General features: G+C 36.7%; 1 protein-coding gene across 7 annotated transcripts in view; it reads right to left on the reverse strand.

Annotated features, from left to right (window-relative positions):
* The window catches only part of usp54b (ubiquitin specific peptidase 54b), a 123,601-nt gene that overhangs the window by 53,502 nt on the left and 48,220 nt on the right, over nucleotides 1-21,879 (reverse strand). For 6 of the 7 annotated variants that reach the window (XM_046854333.1, XM_046854329.1, XM_046854328.1 and 3 more), the window contains one exon: nucleotides 2,206-2,298. In XM_046854333.1, the coding sequence (XP_046710289.1) occupies nucleotides 2,206-2,298 (93 nt within the window). Of the gene's footprint in view, nucleotides 1-2,205; nucleotides 2,299-2,521; nucleotides 2,750-21,879 lie in introns of those variants that run through there. The other variant, XM_046854331.1, reaches the window with a different exon arrangement.

Consider the following 21,879-nt stretch of genomic DNA (forward strand, 5'->3'; position numbering starts at 1 on the left):
TTAAATTCTACATGTAATTAATATACACGATATGGCCAAAGGGTTAGTGACACCTGACCATCACACACATATGATTACATCTCATTACAGTTTTGTTTTCCTTCTGCTGTGTAATAACATGCACTATTCTAGGAGGGTTTTCCACTAAACTAAGATTTATTCAGCGACAAGGGCATTAATGTGGTTGAGCATAAGTACTAGGGCAGTGGGGTTAGTGTTAGATCATCATTTACAGTATGTATAGACTTACTGGAAGATTTTTGGACAGTGAACGTATAAGAGCATCATACACAATTGTGTCCTTACACTTGTTTAGGGAAGATCTACATACGGGTGTGATGGTCAGGTGTCCACATTCTTTTGCCCAAAGAGTGTGCATTATTCAAATTTTATATTGGTTCGCTAATAGGCATTATCGAGTTTTCTACCTTGCTGACTGTAAGGGAATTTCCTTACTCTGTAATTTTGTGAAAAGCTAATAAATGACTGTGATCGTTTTATAATTTAATGATGTTAATCAAAGCAATAAAACAGGGGAGGAACTATAACATCTTTCTATTGTATAAGTAACAATAACCGAAAAATAAAACTCAGCATGACAAATCTATTGCTAGCAGCACAACCGTAACCATGCAGCAAATGCTTGCTGGGCAAAGGCAGAAAAAAATGTCCACAGGCAACCATAGGTGAGTGTACAAAATATTAGCTATACTGACAGTTAGTCACTATCTGTCCTTTACAATGAAGGATTCTGATGCCATGAAAACAAAAACATAGTTATAACTGTACAGAGACACTTTTTTTAGCAACTGGATTGTTTTGTTCTATACAACAAAAATTAGCGAACTATCTATGGCTAGAGAGCTAGTTTACATCATTCGGTCTCAAAGATACGCTGCACCATTTTCAGCGCAGTGCGCTGTGACTACAATAGAGCAACCATGAGGTTTTGGGTTTTCACCTGGCTCTGAAAAACACAAGACAGGCTCAATGATGAGCACAAGGTGTTTTTTATATGCAAAATGTTTCTGTAACACGGAAGAAAAGAAGCAGATAATTATCGAGTTGGTAATCCTTGTTCAACAAACCTAATAGGGACATACTGAGCAGTTTGTCAGAACATCATTGGTATCATTAATATGTAAGCATACTACTAATGCACATTATGCAATGTCGCGGCATGAATCAGCATGATAAAGGACATACAGCACAGTCAGAATGTTCTTCTTGCAGATAGTACGAAATAGCAGTTTTCTACCAGAGACAGCAAAATCCCACAAACCTTACATACATCAGTTTTAGGTATTTTTAGCTTCACTAAATTTTGAAAGTTAATTTTTTTGTTACTTATACAGAACATTGTAAATATGTTTATTAAATGAGCTGGTAAATTTTGTCCAACAGTGATACAGGGCCATCACACTCAAATGTTATCCAAAGTTGAAAGTACACAATTTTGTAGAATGTCTTTGTTTGAATTACAGTTTCCCATAACTACAATATGGTGTGTTAATCTTAACCCTGTTCCATCATGATGATGCCACTGTGTACAAAGTGAGGTCAATTAGGAAAGAACTTTAGTGTCCTGCACCTAACCTCAAACCACTGAACACCTTCAGGTAGAACTTTGGGTAGAACTACTACACACCAGGCCTTAGTGCATGACCTAATTATGCTTCTGTAGCTAAATAGGCAAAATCCCCAAACTCCAAATTCAAGTAAGCATCTTACCCTGAAGAGTGGAGGTTATTAGAGTACTAAAGACAAAACAACTTTAAAATGGGATGTACAAAAAGTACATTTGATGCCTAATGTAACCACAAACTATTGACATTAATGTATACAAATAGTCTATAGTACAATATTTGGGCAAAAAGAATAAAACATAATTTTAGACTTATTCTAAAAATAATTCTATAATGCATTTATCAATGAGTTTTAAAACTTAAGCGAACTGATTCAAATAGGTTTTGAATGTGACAAAGTGACGCAGTGCGTGCCACAGCATGCTTCACATCATCAATAATGAATAGCAATGCAAACTATTTTCATTATTAAAAATTGTTGAAGCTCTACAATCAAAAGTGGGTTTTTCAGTTTTACATTTGCATAGCATTATTTAGGAACAGATCAGACACATGGCTAAGAGTGCAGACTTATATAAGCCTATCCTCACCCACCCAAACAGTTGGATACCGCACTTACCTTAAGAGCACAGAAGATGCACGAGTCCTCCATGCACTTGTGTGTGGTCAGTTGCCGGAAGCTTCTGCGGAAGATATCAAGGTGCCAAAGTACCTGAAAGCGAGAAGACGGTTGTTAAAAGTAAGGCCATCAAATCTAGCCTTGTGTATAATATTCACTGTGTAGATTCCCAAAACGAAGATTAAAAAGGCAACAAGCCAAAAAAAACCCATCCCATGATTCTCGACAAGAAAACACAGCGTGTCTAGAAGCGTCACCGCGAGCACACAACCACTTTACTTTAGCATCTCGACAACACACCCACACACACACTCACCCCCCCCACAGATCAGCACATCATAGCATGCTTCTCTGGCCCCGTCCTGCACCTACTCCCTCTGGCCAAGATTACTGCAGTGCTCCAATCCCCCTCAAACAACGTGAGAAAGCCCTGGCAGCCGATATCCACTGATCATGTGCCAGGTGCACACTCCACTTAATCCTCCCAACAGAGCAGGAATTCAGCACCTTTTAACAGCCGCTCCGCTACGGGAGCAACTTCCCAGCAAGCCCGGCTTCAGGACAGAGCAGAGGAGGGAAAGGGAAAAGGTTAAACAAGGGAACTGCAGATCTGCAGAGAGAAAGAGGCATAGAGATAGAGATAGAGAGAGAGAGAGAGAGAGAGAGAGAGAGAGAGAGAGAGAGAGGGTAGTGAGCACTTAAAGAGAGGAAGTGCTAGTGTGAGAGAGCTGTGATCGCAGAGAAGCCAGAAAGCAAGTAAAAGAGAAGGGGGTTGTTGCAGTGTGCAGAGATATAACTATAAAGTGCTGATACTGAAAACAGCATGCAAGCAAAATAGATCACATCTCTTTGATTGTTACACTGAGGAGGTATGTGTGTGTTCCTGTACCTGTGTACTTCTGTGAATGTTGGCATGTACATGCTGGTGTGGGTGAGTCTAGTCACCATGCATGAGTCTTCATTAATGTCTTTAGCACTTTTTCTAGACTAATTCACACCCATTCAAAAATGTGCTCAAGAAGCCCAAAGAGTGAAAAAAAAAACACATCTCGAGATACACCTTTGCCATCAATCAGGATCTGAAGCAGAAGCAACCTAGAATCTACAATCATGCAAACACACACATCAGCTCATTTAGCTAATCTCATAATGAATCTACTGTTCATATTTATGGTTTATGATCAACTAATTTACTAACAAAATTTACAACCTAGAGATAGAAACAGTGTTGACTGGAAACACCCAAATTAAGCTGTTGCTTTTATCGATCTGATGTAGTGCCAAAATCTCTCGCAACACAGTGTATAATGGCTTCCAAGCAGAGATGAAAAGTAATGAAGTACTAATACTCTGTTACTGTACTTAGGTGCTATAGATTTTTTTCTAGTATCAGTGCTTTACTTCACTGTTTATTTTTCAGACAACTTTTTAATTTCTTTTCTTACATTTCTTACACAAATATCTGTATTTTCTACTACATTTTCAAATCAGGCTCATTACTTTAGTTTGAATCTATTTGGTGAAATGTTAATATTTTTTTCTTCTCATTGCACACCGTTTTCAACCCACCACTGGTGCATCATTTCCTGGCTCTCACATACCACAGACATAGACTAGCCTTTGAAGCTAACAGTGAGCAGGGCAGAAGGCAACAAGAAGTATGGGGTTAACGCAGATGAGACTGAGAGAGTCAGAGATGTAAACATGACTGAGAACAGAGACATTCCTGATCCCCTAATCATCATCATCTGTGCTCTGCTTGTGTTCTATATGTTGGTTGTTGAGTCTGGATACATGCATTAGGTAACAAAATTTGAAATTCATTTTGTTTTAATATATTACCGTAATTTCCGGACTATAAAGCGCACCCACTGAATTTGGCAAAGATTTTTATTTTGAACATAAATAAGCCACACCTGTCTATAAGCCGCAGGTGTCTACACTGAAACTAATGAACTTTACACAGGCTTTAATGAAAGACAGTGTCTGTAACACGGTGTAACGGGTGAAATATGTTGTGGCTCCTTTAAGAGCAAAGCGGCATTTTGGGAATTGCCTGCCGCCGCATTTTTCCGGTATTACTGCATGTGTGCAAGACCGAGGAATATGTCCTTATTATATTCTGATGCTCATTTCTAAGTTTCTTTGACTAACCAGTAACACTGTTGCCGAGAAAAATAAAAAAGCACGAGTTTTGGAAACCTGTCTGAGCTTATATGATTTCTGTTGCAACTGGAGTTAGTGAGTGAGCAGCAGGTCAAACGTCAGAGGAACCTCATCCATATTTATGATGTGTTGCAGTCTGATTCAGTGGGAGCGCGTCTGATTTAATATAAAGAGTTTTATTGGTTTACCTGAACCCGTTCCGCAATTTCATTGGTCTAATGTTATGGGTCTCAGTTTGTTGGCTTGAAGTTTGTGAAACCGGGAAAAACCCAGGAAAAATCCATAAATTAGCCGCTTTGTTGTTTAAGCCACTGGGTTCAAAGCGTTCGGAAGAAAGTAGCGGCTTATAGTCCGGAAAATACGGTAATATGAGGTGAGGTCCAGTTACCAGCGTGACACTAAAACAGTAGTAGTAGTAATAGCTACTTTTTACTTAAGTACATGTCAGAGCCCAAACTTCTTTACTTTAACTTGAGTGAAAAAGTGTAGTCAGTACTTCAGTCTTTTAAAACATGAGTATCTGTACTTCTTCTTGAGTAAAGGATGTGTGTATTTTTTGCCATATCAGACATGTGCTCCTCAAACTGATCCAATCTAAATACAAAGCTGTGCCCAACCAGCCCCATTTAGCAGAATCCCACTGTTCATAAAACACTGCAGAGTCACACTAGTGATAACTTACAATTCACTGTAGGCTACACTGTAATGGGTGTTGTGGGACCCGGATCGTCTTCCCCTCACTGCCTTACCTGATTTTTTTTCCTCAGAGAAGTTTATTTGGACTGGCCAAATCAGTTTACTCTACTCAACAGAAATGTGTTTTAATTTAACTGAGCTACAAGTCAGATTATTAACAGATTATTAGACTGGATGTAAGTGTTTCAAATATAGTTTCAGTTTCTCTGTTTAAAAGAAAAAACAGTAATGTAAAAGTAATCTGTGGGCTGTTTTCATAGCTTTTGATAGCTGGTACTCATGGCATCTTTGCTGGGGTTAAAATAAATAAGGAGCACTGAAATCCCCCTGACTGCGCTAAATAAAACGAGATGTTATGTAAGGAATCTTACTTTATTTTTCTCTCTCTCTTTTCCGTTCTCGACATCACTTTATCTGTCTCAGTGTGATGAAATGATCTTCAAGTCTGCACCCAGAGTCTGAGTTTAGTCGCATACTAGAACACTGCAGCAAACAATACATTTCTACCATAACCACACACTATAGGTTTGATGAGAAAAAAACACACACACATTCACACAGAGACAAAAAACCCAGAGCACTGCCAGAGCATTCTGCTCTCCGCTGCGCTGTTCTCAGCTATTTTTCCCTGAAGCTCTGGCAGCAGCATTAGTGAACTGCCGAGCAGATTTGCCATTATATCTATAAATTCTCTGTGGTTCTACTGCACTGGCCTGGTTTATTCCTCTAGAAACGCTGTTCTCTTCAACAAAACACTCAAATCAGATGCAGACTATGTCTGGAAGGAAGAGGCAAAAAAAAAAAAAGATAAAGGAGATGAAAAAATTGACCCAAGGGCACTAAAGTCGAATTAAACACTAGACCCACACTTGTTTAATCTGCAGTCTGCTACTGCATAAGATTTACTAGACCATGTAAATGCACACACATTATTGTCCTACCATTAGCAGAAAACTTTAAGGGCTAAGAAGAGTAATTTTACAGCTGTGGATGGAAGACATGCGCTAAACAGGATGAGGACAGGATGAAAAGGAGAGAGAGAGAGGTGGATTATAGATTCCATGCTGGTGCTGCCGTTTGCCCTTTTTATTCCACCTTCTTAATTTTATTTACAATGCACCGTAAATGAACAATGAAGTGAGGGAGTGGTGGAGGTAGGAGTGGCAGTTGGCACATAGGGCATAAGGACATGAGAAAGAGGAAAAGAGAAAAAAAGGGATTTCGATGAAGGCTGCCTTAACACTTACAGAGAGAAAGAGAGCGATTAATGAGCACTCATGAGCACAATTGCAGTGTTTAGAAACCTATACAGATATTTGACTTGCTATCCTTGTGAGGACCTACTCCTGAAATAATAATAGATTCATATAATCAGTACTATGTCTTTTCCCAAATCTAATCCTAACCTTAAACTCCCATACCTCCTAAATCCTAAAACTTAAACTAAATGTTTTCCTCATGAGGGCCAGAAAAAAATGTCCACAGAAGGTCAAAGCTGTCAGATATATTTCGGAAAAGATTTCTTCTCCATTGTATAAAAGAACAAGTCCACACATAAACACCCCCACAAATAAGCTTACCAGTAAATTATATCTTGTGTAGTATGTATACATTGGATAGGAAGCAGATCAAGACTAGCTATATAGTATATGCAAAATCTGTTCATGAAATTAATGTGCATAACTTTCACACTGAATGTTAAAAATGTTGAAAATATCTGCATGTGCAAAATGCAGCGTTTAGTAGTCAAAGTCCCTTTAAAGATAGTGAGACAGTTTTATTTGTAATTAACAGATGCAACATCAATCTTGGACTTCCTTTTAATTAGGTAACTTTTACCGCACCAGAATATAACCTCACAGACTGAAGCGTTTTCCTTTATTATATTATTCTTTAGTTTGCATTAAGAATATTGTAGACTGTGTTAAATACACTATACAAATAGTCAGTTGCTAGGCAGCAAGTTTTTAGACAGATTCTTTCCAGATGCTAAAAAATCTATTGTATCACAACATTTTTAAACGGAGTACTTTGTAGGAGTGTCAGTTACATGAAATGAACATGTTTCAACATGATATCTTTATAAAGATTTGCACAGGTAAGTGTAAGCTTAAAGAGTCAACTTTTTTTAAACATTTAAGTCTGTGGTAGTACACAATCCTCATCAACACCGGCTCATTAATATTTGAATACATCTGAAATCAATTCAGTCATGCATTTTAGTTGATATAAATGCAAATGCATTCAGTCAGTCCTAATCGAGATGCACACAACAACAATAAGAAGTGCCGGGTGGCAATAAAGGTGTGTGTGTGTGTGTGTGTGTGTGTGCGTGTGCGTGTGCGTGTGCGTTCCATGTGGGCAGGCTGGGATGACTCAGAGTGACGGACGCACCCAGTCCTTTTGCGTCAATGGTCGCTTCACCATGAATGGAGAAGTGAGGATACAACATTATGCACAGTGCAAGCACTCTGAATCAGAGCAAGACCTACACCACCCTATTTCCATCCAACTACCCAACCACCCACCCACACAGACACACACACACCCACACACACATACATGAAATCAATTTGCAACTAATAAAATGCTTTTTCTTTTTGTACAGTAAAATAAAATTGCAACCCAACACTTTCACTAAAGTGGGCTGAACACAATTTGGGGATATTGACCAGTTAGCGAGGGCTAGAGAAATTAATTAATAAATTAATCTAAAGAATATTCCCTGAGCTCCACATACTGGCGTTGTTCATTCATGTAACTCGATCCGGTGGGAAAAAGGAGTCACTCAGCATTAATAGCTGTTTGCTGGACAGCTTCCAGACTGGAGTAAGTAATGCTTCAGTACAGGAGCGGGAGACTAATAGAGGGCTAAGAAATAGCTGAAGAGGAAGAGGCTGAGGGAGAGATGAAGAGGGGGATCACTTTACCCATCTGTGTAGGAGTGTCTCTGAGCACCTGCTTCCAGAGCTCTCTCCTGGCCATGCTTTCATTTGCTCTTCCTTGGGGCCTGGGTGGTAATTAACATGATGGACGTTCTATTGAGCCTGTCTCGGGTTTGTCTCTCTCTGTGTGTGTGTGTGTGTGTGTGTGTGTGTGTGTGTGTGTGTGTGTGTGCAGTTAATTTAGTGGAAGTTGTAAGAAGTTCTAATTAAACCTTTTATATATTGGGTAATGTCAAGCTCAAGCTTTCACGCCCTTTCCTCTCACCTACAGTCTTTCTTAAGCAACACAGAAACATTTCTTCACTGTTTACATGAATGTGGTACATCTTTGCCTTTTTTTTTTTTTTTAAGGTTTGCTTTGTGAAAGATACTAAATATAGAGAATGATTAATACGTGAGCCGCTTCTTATACATTTCCATTAATTATGAATAATACCTCTTAAATATGTATTTGAATGATGATGAGAATAGTGTAGGATTCATAACCCTATTAAACATCTCATATTTTACCCAAGCATTGTGACTGACAGCTTGTGACCCAGTTTATCTCAGTGGGAAAAAGACAGATCACTTCAGACACTCCTATCACTATATCACTCTACTATTTCCCCTTTTAAAAGCAGAAAAGGGCTACCTGAGAATAACTTTTCGAGTGAGAATGATCCACTCACTGCACAAGCACAAAAAAACATTAAAACACTTAGAGTTAGGTGTCTCAGCACTATGAGAGTCCCAGTAGTGTTGATCCTGAAAACAAGGACAAACCAAAAGAAAGTGGGCATCTTCTCTTTTTCACCCTCTGCTCCCTCTCTCTCTATATGTCTCTCTCTTATCTCATCTTCCTTTAATTCTCTAATCTCTCTACTGCTTCTCCTAGTGTTGCTCCATCTTGGGCCCTTAGGCAGTTTTCATGCCTTTGTTGTACTGGTTCATTTTTTGTTCACTCGAAGCATAAAACTTGATCGCTCCCTTTCAAAAAGTACATCAATCTAACAACACTGCTTTTCAATTTTAATACAGCCTATCATTGTGACAAGAATGACATTTCAGCATGGTGACAGTCAACCCATCATCATTTGGGCCTCTTGGAAAACTGCAGACTTGGCAGAGATTTCAGACAAACACAACGACAGTCAGATAATTGAGGATCTCAGCTGGAGATACTAACTAAGTTAAGGAAGAGCTAGACTTTAGAGAAGTAGAATGGACAGAAGGAAAATACACTATATGGCCAAACGTATGTGGAACACCTGATCATTAAACCTACATGAGCTTGGTGGACATCCTGTTCTAAAACACATGCATTATTAAGCCCCCATATCTCCCCTTCTCCAAGCTTCACATGTGGCAATATGCATTCTGGTAGATAGTGATTTCCTTGCATCCGCTAAATCCAAATTCATCGACAGCAATGAAGTAAATGTAATTCGTTACTGTACTTAAGTAGCTTTTTCACGTATCTGTACTTTACTGAAGTGTTTCCATTTCAAAGTCAAATATCTTACTTTTTACTCAAATACATTTTGCGAAATCAGTTCTTCCTTTTTATTTCTGAGTACAAAAATGTTATCTGTTTGATAAAAACTTAACACGCAGCAAGGCACCAATCAAAGAAGAGTGCACGCTCCGTTTTGAGCTTGTTTTGATTGCCGTTTGGTGGTATCTATCACAAACATACGGTTCAGTTCAACAGCAGGTAGCACATTTTGAGAGTAATAAATGATGGAAGAAACTCCTAACTCCAACTTGCCACAACACCTGTGGCCTTTTTTGAGTGATATTTTTAAGTAGTTAAAAAGACGGTTTTGGGCTCATGCTCATTTTAATAGATATGAATCAGTGTTTGAGTGTTCAGTTAATATCATCAGTGGTCGTTCATATCATTCTATTAATCGATGAATGTGAGTAACCGCAGAGTCTTTTCATATAAACAGTTAATTTAGACAAAAATGATAATAGGAATTATAGACATAATAAATCATATTACTTTGGATACTTAGATACATCTGAAGGCAAATACTTTTGTATTTTTACTCAAGTGACAGTTTAAAGGGAGCACTTTTACTTTTACTGGAGTCATATTTTACAGAGTGTATCTTTACTTTAACTAAAGTACATGGCTTGTATACTTCGTTCGAGTCCAGTGGCAGTGCACTTTACAGCAAGCCATTCAACGCGTGATAACACGCACAGTTATTAGAATTGTATGCAGCTCCTCAGCCATTTTATGAAGCTCACAATGCACTGTAGTTGCTTCCAGAGCTGGTTTGGAACTTTGTTTTGAATGATACAAGAGAAGATAGGTGATTTGTACTTGCTATGTGCCTCTGCACTTGTCAGTCTACAGATTCATACTTGAGCTGATGTTGCTCACAATAATGTCAAAATACACCTACAGTTTATGAAATTCCACCTACAGCTGACAGGGGAAAGAAAAATTCCACAAAGCTTTCTTGCAACAAATGTGGTTTTCTTTAACAATGCCATGTTTAAAGTCATGAGGTCTTTTTGACGACCAATTGTTAGTCTATGGTGAATTCTTGGCTATGTGCTTGATTTTTTTGCAAATATTAGCAACAAGATGGTCTGAAACACCTTTAAGTCATTAATTATGAAGGGAATTCACATACCTTTGCCATATGCTGTAGGTTGCAAATAACATAACAGCTGGAATTTTGTAGCTGAATGCATGATGACACAGCTTGAGGACTTAAAGCATTTGTTTTAATAATAGCCAATCAGGAATTCTTTATCTTCAGGAATCCTTTTTCTACAGGAAAAAATTCTTTTTTTGGTGACAAATTGAAAAACAGAGCTAATTTTAACCTTCTGCAGGGCAACAGTGACAAAAAACATTGCCATAATCATATAAAAAACAAAAACAAATCACAACTATTATGGTATAACCTATATGCATACAGTGACAGGGTGATACAGCATATATGCCTCATAACTCCAGGGTCCTTAACTCTTCACTTGATACTTGCCTGTATAAAGTTTAACATACACCTGTGAGGGTATTGTCCAGTTTCTCAGATTTTTACCCACCTCACAAAAACATTTTAGTTAATGCAAAGTGCTTTCACTTTGCTCTGAATTGCTCTTGGATATACATTTTTTTTTTGCAAAGATTCATTTTAAAATAATGAAATTAAAAGTTTCTATATAACAAATAAACAGACTGTACAAAACTAGATCAAATCGATATTTGGCTCGACCACCTTAAATCTGCATCATTTCTCTTAGGTGCACCGTCGTGCAGTTTTATAAAGAAAATTGGCTGATAAGCGTTTCCAAGCAACCCGGAGAAATATTTTCTCTTTCTGTACCAGGGAGCTTTAATGATTTTATTTATTTTTTTTATTTTTTTATCTGAAAAGTGGTCTATTACACATATACTGTATATTCTTATATAAAGCCCATTTTTATACAACATAAAGTATTTTCCATTTGGAAATGTTTAGATGTCTACATTTTGCTATTTTATTGCAATTCAGAAGACACAACGTACTTCAGGATGGAGAAGTATACATTTCCAGTTGGAGGCCATTCGCAGCTGAGGATGGCTCCACATGAACAGTCTAGGGATCCATGAGGTTGCTGTGGTTAGTTAAACTCTGGAATGATGACAAAAGGTTTGGACTGTGATTATTGTGTATGGTTTGCTACAAATCCTTAGGGCTCCAACTGCCAACAGTTTTCTACTCCAATGAACAGTTGCTAACCTTAATAATTATTTAATCATACTCAATTGGTCATTCGGTGTTACCCATATGCAGATTGGGTTCTCTTTTTTGAGTCTGGTTCCTCTCAAGATTTCTTCCTCATACCATCTCAGGGAGTTTTTCCTTTCCATTGTTGCTATTGTCTCAATAATTTATGCCAAAATGCAATTTATGCAATTTATGATGCCAAATGCATTCAAGTCAAGTCAAGTCAAGTTTATTTGTATAGCGCTTTTCACAACAGACATTGTCTCAAAGCAGCTTTACACAAATCAACAGTGATGGTGAATGGTGTGCATTTGTCCCTGATGAGCAAGCCGTGGCGACTGTGGCAAGGAAAAACTCCCTTAGATGTTATGAGGAAGAAACCTTGAGAGGAACCAGACTCAAAAGGGGAACCCATCCTCATCTGGGTGACATCAAGAGTTTGATCATAAATCTTTCAACAATACAGAACACTGGAACTTCAGCATTCGCAATCTATTTAATTATGTAAAGCTACTTTGGGATAATGTCCATTGTTAAAGTGCTTTACAAATAATTATACTAAATTCACTATAAAACTATAAAAATTGTAAATTGTGTTTACCTACTTGTGAGGATTCTATTACACAATAATGGCCATACAGTGTACAGCAATCGCTATTGTGTTCTCTGTTTGTGTCAAATTAAATTATACGAAAATTAATATTCAAATTCATTCCATGTGCCTAGGTCCGGCCTGTAAAACGTGAATGGGCTGCAGAATTGGGAATCTGCAGTACACAAAGTCATAAAAACAATGAACATAGTGAAGGTCAAAGCAGAAAATCATGTTTACACAAACTTCAACAGTTTGTAGAAAGAAAATCTAAAACCTTTTTTTCTTTAGAAGTCAGACATAAGGAATAAAACATGATGTATGCTGTTCCCTGGAAAATAATAAAAATAAGTTTAAATAAGTTTGATTCTTTTGCCGAATATGCTGTTTTATTCTTGTAACACCACTTTTGCAACTGTTGCTCATTGTTTATGTTTTAATTATTGACACAGCATGTATTTCTAGCTATTTATAGCAAATGTAATGTTATTTGTGTTACAGATATGTACATAAATGTTGCACACTAATAAAAGACGTAAAAAGAAAATATGGTAAGTAATAATATTAGAGACCACTAATATCATATTTTTTTTTTTTTTTTTATTAATATGTATTTTTTCCTTGTTATTATTATTGCCTTTATGATCATGTTTGATTGTGTAGCTCAGTCCCTGTGAGTGAGACATTACTTTTGCAAACATTTATATGAACCTGAATTAAGGCCAGAACTGTTTAAACTGGACATTCTGATTTGTAAATTCTGGAGACCACTCTGTGCAGCTGGGAATGGTTCCACATAAACAGCCTAAAGATTCATAAAATTACTGAGCAACTTTAATAATGGATTTGGACTGTAATTATATCAGCAGTCTACCACAATGGCTCAGGACCACAGGTTGCATTCATACGTCCATCAGGGCACACCTTAACAATGATGGAACTGTAATGAATAGACATTTAGTGGCACCCAGATGAGAATGGGTTCCCTTTTGAGTCTGGATCCTTTCAAGGTTTTTTCCTCATGCCAAATCTCTCAGAGAGTTTTTCCTTGCTACAGTAACCACTGGCTTGCCCATTAAGGATAAACTTATAATTATAAGGAACAAACTTCTACATACTTTTATAACCACTTTATCTCGGTACTCACTTAATCTGCTTTGAGACTATGTCCACTGTTGAAATTGCTATACAAATAAAAATGAATTGAATTGAAATTCAACTGAATTTGGCAATGCTGCAGTAATGAAGTTTATCATTTAAGAAATTCCATCCTAAGATACGCTTCTAACTTTGTGCCAATAGTTTGTAAAAGAACCAAAAATAGGTTGGATAATCAGGTATCCACAAACTTTTGGCCATATAATATGTCTGAAGATCTGATCAGCAGGGTATTTTGGGTAACAGCAATACTCCCTTGGTTTGTATCATGCAGTGTTCAGTAATAGAGCCCTGTATCTCAGTTCTGGGGGAAAAAAAATTCCCTCAAAAATGTCTGACTCTGCAGGTTACCTACACTGCACCACATTTCGGTAACATTTCATTAAAAATTGAAAAGCATCCCACAAAACTCACAAGGCTAGCTCGCTAATGCATGGACCTTCATCTGTTAGCTGGCTGTTTTGTTTCTGTAGCTTCAGCTAGATTTATGTCAATGGAACAAACTGCGAAAGAAACAATTAACTCACTAAATATAACTACAATGTAAATGATTCTGACACAGTCACGGTGCCAGGCAGTGTCACTGAGCTAGGCTAATTTCTGCTTGAGGATAAACATGTTGCTCCTGCTTTCTCACGGCTGGCTTCACACTTTACAGCTTAATACTTTAATGTGAGGGTTACACACCGAACACACACAACAGATATAAGCAAACTAAAGAAACGTGCATGCACATGCATGAGCACAAACACATTTGCATGCACACGCAAAAACATGCACACACATATGTAAACAAATATAAGCGACAAACATACATAAACACACACAAGTGCACATGCACAAATAGGCGCATACACTTAGACACACACATGCATGACTGACTAGAATTTCTGTGCTCCTGGACAATCTTTAGCAGTTACATCACCGAACCACAGCACACGCTCACAAAGTAATAAACTAAAAGGAGAATTTTGCCCTAAGAAGATTCTCTTCATTAAATAGACTAGAATAAAAAGTAATATTATATCTATTATCATATATTTAATTTTCCACAGGAGTGTACTCAACTGTTGAAAGCAACATGAAACTTTCCTTCAGAGACTTTTCCTTATAAATTGTATAATTAGTTCCAATGTTGGTTGTGTAATCACATAGTCAGTAGTCGAATTTGCAGTGAGATTTTCATATTTTCCGGTTTGTATGAAGAATTCAGCAAAACCACTACAGTGAGGTTTCACATTCTAACTAATATACACACTCAAATGAATTCCACTGATGGGAACTAATAATAAATCTTTTTCTATAGTTTAGGGTGACATATGAATATTAATCCATGTACACTCTGCCACAAATAGTTATGGCTATAATCCATGATGCGGCCTCTAGAACATGTTTTTATGCCAAAAACACAGAGAAGTTAAGTACTGATCATGAGGAAACAATGTTTGTTATATCAAGATGACAAGAAAATAAAGTCGTGATCCCAACAAAACAACTCGTTAAGTCGTTAATGCATGTCCTTTTAGAACATCCAAATAAAACAAAGCAAGTTATGATTCCACTGATTCCATGGTGCCACTCTTTTCGATAAACTCTACTTTTTATTTTACATTATGCAATAGTTATCATGAGTATCACTAACTGACCAAAATTTATTAATGAAATGTGCCTAAAATTAATTATATAATGAGGATGGGTTCCACTTTTGAGTCTGGTTCCTCTCAAGGTTTCTTCCTCATAACATCTAAGGGAGTTTTTCCCTGCCACAGTTGCCATGGCTGCTCATCAGGGATAAATGCACACCATTTACCTTAACTGTTAATTTCTGTAAAGCTGCTTTGAGACAATGTCTGTTGTGAAAAGCGCAATAGAAATAAACTTGACTTGACTATAAAAACAGTTTTTAAATATATAGTTGAAATGAAAAATAACAATTATGTAACTGAATCATTTAAAATAATTTTTCATGATATGATTGAGTATTTTTAAATCCCTGGAAATAATCCCCTGCTCTCACCCAATCTGATGATCAAACCTCGGTTAGTGGGGTTGTACAACAACCTGATTACCCAATTAACAACAACAACCCAATTACCTCTGTTCTATACTTTGATTGTGTACATTTTTTAATATAGTTCTTTTTCTCAGCAGTGCTGACATCTTCGCTTGATTTCATAACGTAGTTGTTTTATGTTAATACGGTTTAAATGAATCTAAAATCTGACTGGACACATTCACTTTCCACTATTTTTATAACAGGTTACCGATTAGTTGCACTTTTGGTGAGCTTGAGTTATTTGCAATCCAAATTGAGGTTTAGAATAAATTATCAGAATTTGTTCTTTTTTTTTATTGTGCCAACCTTCCACATACACACACTTTCACACATTTAATAGTAGGTACAGGTATTTCTGCCACCATGACTGTATAAGATTCGGGTGTATGAGGAGATGTGAAAAATTGACTTTTAACTACTGCAATCATCATAAAATTTAGATTTGATCAAGCTGGCTAGGAGATTAATTGTGGCAGAAAAATGGGGTGATCCAGTCCAGAGGAGAAGAAACCGAAGCCTGGCGAATGGCAGAGGCATCTTATTCAAATGAGCTGTGATAAGGCTTAATGTGCATGGCGCCTTATTGCTCTTCTCCTAATGACTAAAATCACACTGATCACCCCAAACAGGTGCGCAGACAGACAGGAATGCAGGCAGATCACTGTAAAACATCACTAATTGGCAAATCAAAAAGAAAATCGTAGCCGATGGTGTGGGATGATTCAGACTAAACATATGTTGCATCCTGACTGCCCATCTACCAATTATTTCAAACAAGCTGACGGCATGTTTTCTGCAAAGTAATCAGCTTGACTTAAGCAAATATCCCAAGCCTGTTTCTCAAGAGTCTGTCCGCACAAGCTGTTCTCCTCTGAAATGTATAATTAATAACACACGGCAGGTGAAGCAGGGACACGGTACAGCCAAGTTTCCAAACTGAGAACTGAAGCCTTCCTGATGAAAAAATTTTGGATTAAAAAAAAAAACTCAAGAAGCTAAATTAAGAAATTAAGATGAAATGGAGATATGATGCAAATGCCATACGGTGCTACAGACAGAAGTTTTATGTCTGAGATTTTTTCCTTCCTTCATACATCTTATTTAAACTGATATATTAACTCTTGTTTAAAATTTGCCTAACTCATCCAAACCACATTTGAAATAAATTTCCTGTTTTGGTAAAGGATGCCCTGCTAGTACAGTCAGGTGACCTTTTGTAGAAGCTATACAAAACACCTTGTCCTCCTTTTGGTTTAATATCAAGAATGTAAAGGACACTAGGGAACACAAACAAAAAATGAGCAAAATATCACACATATACAGATGCTTAATAATCTAAAGTTTAGCAAAAGGCCACCTAAATCCCATTTTAATTCAATCTCAACTCAGCCTCCTAAAGGGATAGCAAACAGATCGAAATTCATTTGTATTTGCCTTTAGCTATTAATACACCCCTATTGGGAGAAAATGGAACAAACCTTTGCTCCTACACCTGGCCTGTTTGAAGACTCTTGGAACAAAAACATCACAACTAATCACAGTTCATGCTTCATAGCTCCCAGGTCACTGGTCTCTTTTTGAAGTTTACTTCAGGCTGAATGAAGAAAGTATGTAGTGCCTGTTAACACCGCTGAAAAACAAATCTGGCGTGACGATCCAATCCAAAGAACTTTAAACTGTTAGTCACACAGAACTTGTAAAATGGTGGACAAATCACAAGCTTAGGTGCCCCAAAAAAGCAAGTTTTTGTATAACCACAAATAAAGTAGGGACACTGTAAAAAATAATTAATTTGCAAATCTCATAAATATCCAATATTAAATTTACAATAAAATAATGAAAACAAATCAAAATGTCAAAAATAAGGTCATTTTAAATTTGATGGCTGCAACACATCTAAAAAGGTGGTACAGTGCAACAAAATTCTGGAAAAGTGTAATTAAAATTAAACAGTTGGAGAAGCATTTTGCAACTAATAATATTAATTGATAACATTTGTTGATTGGGTATAATACGTGTATCTTAGAGAAGCAGAGTCTCTAAGAAGTAAAGATGGGCAGATCTTTATCAATCTGTACACGACTGTGTCTACAAATTGTAAAACCATTTCAGAATAATGCTCCTTAAAATAAAATTGCAAAAGAGTTGAATATCTTATCATTTGCAGTACATAATATCATTAAAAGTTTCAAAGAATCTGGAAAAAATTGTGTGCACAAGGGAAAAGGGTGAAAATCAATACAGGCTGCACTACATTTAAAACAGTCATGATTCTATAAAGGAAATCACTGCATGGGTTCACTAACACCTTCAGAAATCATTGTCTGGGAACACACTTTTATATGTCATCCACAAATGCAGGTTAAATCTCTATCAAGCAAAGAAGAAGGTATGCATGAACATGATCCAGAAACACTGCCATCCTGTCTGGGCATGGGCACGAAGCAAATTTAAAATGTACTAAGGCAAAGTGGAAAACTGTTCTGTGGTCAAACAAATTAAAATTTTAATTTCTTTTTGGAAACCATGTCCTCTAGACTAAAGAGGAGAGGGATCATCTGGCTTGATCTTAGCGCAGAGTTCAAAAAGCCGCATCTTTGATGGTATGGGAGTGCATTAATGCCTGTGAAATGGGCAGCTTGCACATTTGTCAATACTGAATGGTATATACAGGTCTCAAAGCAACAACCGCTTCCATCCAGAAAATTTCTTTTTCAGGGAAGAGATTGCATATTTGAGCAAGTCAATACTAACTGCATCTATTAAAATAGCATGACTTCATAGTAGAAGAGTCCAGGTGCTGATCAGGCCTGCCTGCACTCTAGATCTTTCACCATTTGAAAATATTTGGTGCATTATAAAGAGAAAAGATTTGGGCTATCAAAATTAACACAGCAATAACGCATTTACACATTCATTTTAACTGCACAAATTTGATTAATTAATTTTATTTATTACATTTTATTTGAAAATTATTATCAATTTTTTTTAAGCAATGCATTACATAATGCCCATTTCTGTTTGACCATTTTTATTTAAAATATAAATAAATAAATATAAAAGAGGCTAAATCAAATCCTTCAACGCAACACACATTTATTCTCAACATCCTTTCTTTACTCAGATAATAATAATAAACTTTACCAAAACATAATTTTTAATCACCAAACATTGCATTCACATACAATTTCAACATTGGCCTCTCCTTAGCAGTTCTTACCTCGAACTGAGGGAAAGCAAACGGAACCGTAACATAATTCTTAAATTAGCCACATACCATATTTAATAATTAAAACAACCACTTAAAAAATTTACACAACACAAAATTTACACAACTAAAGAAACGACATTTAAAATAAATTGATATTAAAAGAATAATTTCCAGACTGTAAAATAATAAATAGAATATAAAATTATAAGTAACAAAAGATTTTTGATTTTGAATGAAATTCATATATTTATAACATCTGTTACAATTAGTTTAAAAAATATATATATATTAATTTAGGGTAAATTTATAACAGATACATATGTCAGACTAAGTTGCGAATAATCACAAATTAACTCATGACAAACATGCTATTAATCGTGATTAAATATTTTAATTGATTGACAGCCCTAGACAAAAATACAACAAAAGACACCCAGAACTGTTGAGCTGCTAGAATCATGTATCAGACACATTTGGGCCAACATTCCTCTCCTAAAACCTCAGCAACTGGTCTTCTCAGTTCCCAGGTGTATAAGGACAGAAAACGTGATGCTCCACAGGGTAAACATGGCCCTGTCCCAATTGTTTTGAGACCTGTTGCAGCCATCAAATTCAAAATGACCTTTTTTTCCTGAAATGGTACATTTCCTCAATTTAAGCATTTGATATTTTTCTATGTTCTACTGTAAATAAACTGTGGGTTTATGAGATTACAAATCATTGCATTCTGTTTTATCTATATTTTACAGTGTCAGCTTTTTTTTGGAATCGGGGTTGTACATGACAGTTTTTAATTTGTAGTTTGGTAATAACAACAACAAGAAACATAATACTAATAACACAAAGACCACCACCACAAACAACAACAATAAAAACTCCACTAACAAACACCACCACCAACACCACCAATTACACCATTATCACCATCTATAACTCCAGTAACATCACAACCAACAACATCAACACCAATAACACCACCACCATCAACACAAATAACACCATCACCAACATCTATTACAAAATTAAGAATAAAGGAAGAGAAATGTGTTGAGAGACAATGTGTGTTGAAAAGTTTACTTTTGAAATAGGAGGTTTTAGAGTCAGTCTTGTCTGAGGGACCACCAAAAGTCCAGTGCACCTGGCAGACCTCACAGTCTGGCCAGAGGTATAGTGCGGCAGGATGACAAGAGATATGTCAGGGAAGGTTCAATTATTACTTTTTAATGAGAAATATTTGCGTCAGGCAGTGTTGTGGATAACAGAGATTTTTTTTTGTAAGTGGTCAAATATAATAAAAAATATACCTACTGTATGTCATGTGTTAGCTTAAAACTTAAATCACTTCACAAGGGAGTGATGCTATAAACTCAACACTGTCCAAAACTAGTTTTACCTGGTGGATGAATGAAAAATTTGGGATAGGCTTAAGAACACGCAATCCTTAAAAAAGACAACAAGTAAGCCTAGTACAATTTGTTACAGTATATTCAGTACATGCAGTCAACTATATGATAAAAAAATGGTATCAAGACTATCCAGAAATAATATATTTTAAAATGTGGTGCTGTTACACAAAACAAAGAACCGATGGTATAAATCTGATGTGTTGAATGACCATATACTCATTAGTTCCCCTGCATTAATGCACTAGAGTTGCTAAATAGCTAGTGTGTCAAAACCTCAAAAGCTAAAAATCTGCTGTGTGTCAATTTCATGTGCTGTTGTTTCGAATGGCCAGACAAAATAAAAATAAAGTTAAAAGAATTGAGACTGTAGCTATTATTTGCTTGGTAGGCTAGCTACTTCTGTCTCTGGAGTATCTTACGAAAGCTGGTAATGTGGTTAGCAAGTAGTGTTTACATAATAAAATCCTAGATATACAGATGGTGTCAGCTATGTAACTATGTAAATTGATAGCAACTAAACTGCCATTCTGCTGCATATTCCAGTAGCTGTTATTGACATCAACCTGGCTGCATACATTCATTTTCACAACAGCAGATACGGGGTTAAGGGCCTTGCTCAGGGGCCCAGAAGTGGCAGCTTAGTGTGGCTGGGATTTAAACTTACAACCTTTGGATCCAAAGTCAAATGCCCTAAACACTAAGCTACCACCTGGCCCAAACATTTGCATTTACAGTGTTTGACAGATATGTTCAAGTTTATTTCTATTGCGCTTTTCACAATTCACAAATTGAGACATTGTCTCAAAAGTAGCTTTACAGAAAGAAACCTTCAGATGAACCAGACTCAAAAGGGGAACCCATCCTCACTTAGGTGATATCAAGAGTGTGATTATAAATCTTAAAACAATAAAAAACACTGGAGAGTGAGAATCAACATGAGCACCAGAGTGTGTGATTATGAGTAATGTCCTTTCTATAATCTTATACAGACTTATACAGATACAGTATGTCCGCACTGGCAGATTGATGATGCTGGAATTTAAACTCACAACCTACTGATCCTAAGTGAAACCTCTTAACCACTGAGCTAGCACATCCCCTGTGTGTTGCAGAGGATAATTATTGCCTTTAAACATTGTTCAAATGTACACTTGTGTAGCAAAGGAAGAGGCTGATGCATGCAGGTCTGGGAGTGTTTCGGCTGTCTCTCATTTTGTCCTTCACTTGTTTTATTTTGCGGTTATGCTGCATTGAGCGCTCAATGTGCTTATAGAGGTTGGATCATGGCCCTGACTGTCTGGAGCACAAAGCAATGTTTAATTTATTGTCAGACAGACGCCTAGGCAAGACCCAAACTGGTGTAAGTGGGAAGAGCCTACAGGAAAGACCCAAATAATTGTATGCCATGCTAAACATGCTAAGAATGAGAGGCAGTGACAGCACAATTTCTGCACAGCGAGGCAGAGAGACAGAGAGAAGATGCAATGAATCAGCTCATCATCTTCCGTATGAACTCTGCAGGAGCTCAGCACGTTAAATGATGATCTGTGACGGTGTGTAAAAATTACATAGTCACAAATTAAATGCTCTACATGGGCCATAGTGTCGGCGCAGCCGCTAAAATCAGTGCAATGTGCCAAAAATATCATAACAATTACGAACAATTTGACATAGATGAAATATATTATGACTTTTTCACTTCTCACTTTTTCGCAATGTTTATTCATTCTA

Source organism: Silurus meridionalis, chromosome 7, assembly GCF_014805685.1.
Source record: "Silurus meridionalis isolate SWU-2019-XX chromosome 7, ASM1480568v1, whole genome shotgun sequence".
Lineage (NCBI taxonomy): Eukaryota > Metazoa > Chordata > Actinopteri > Siluriformes > Siluridae > Silurus > Silurus meridionalis.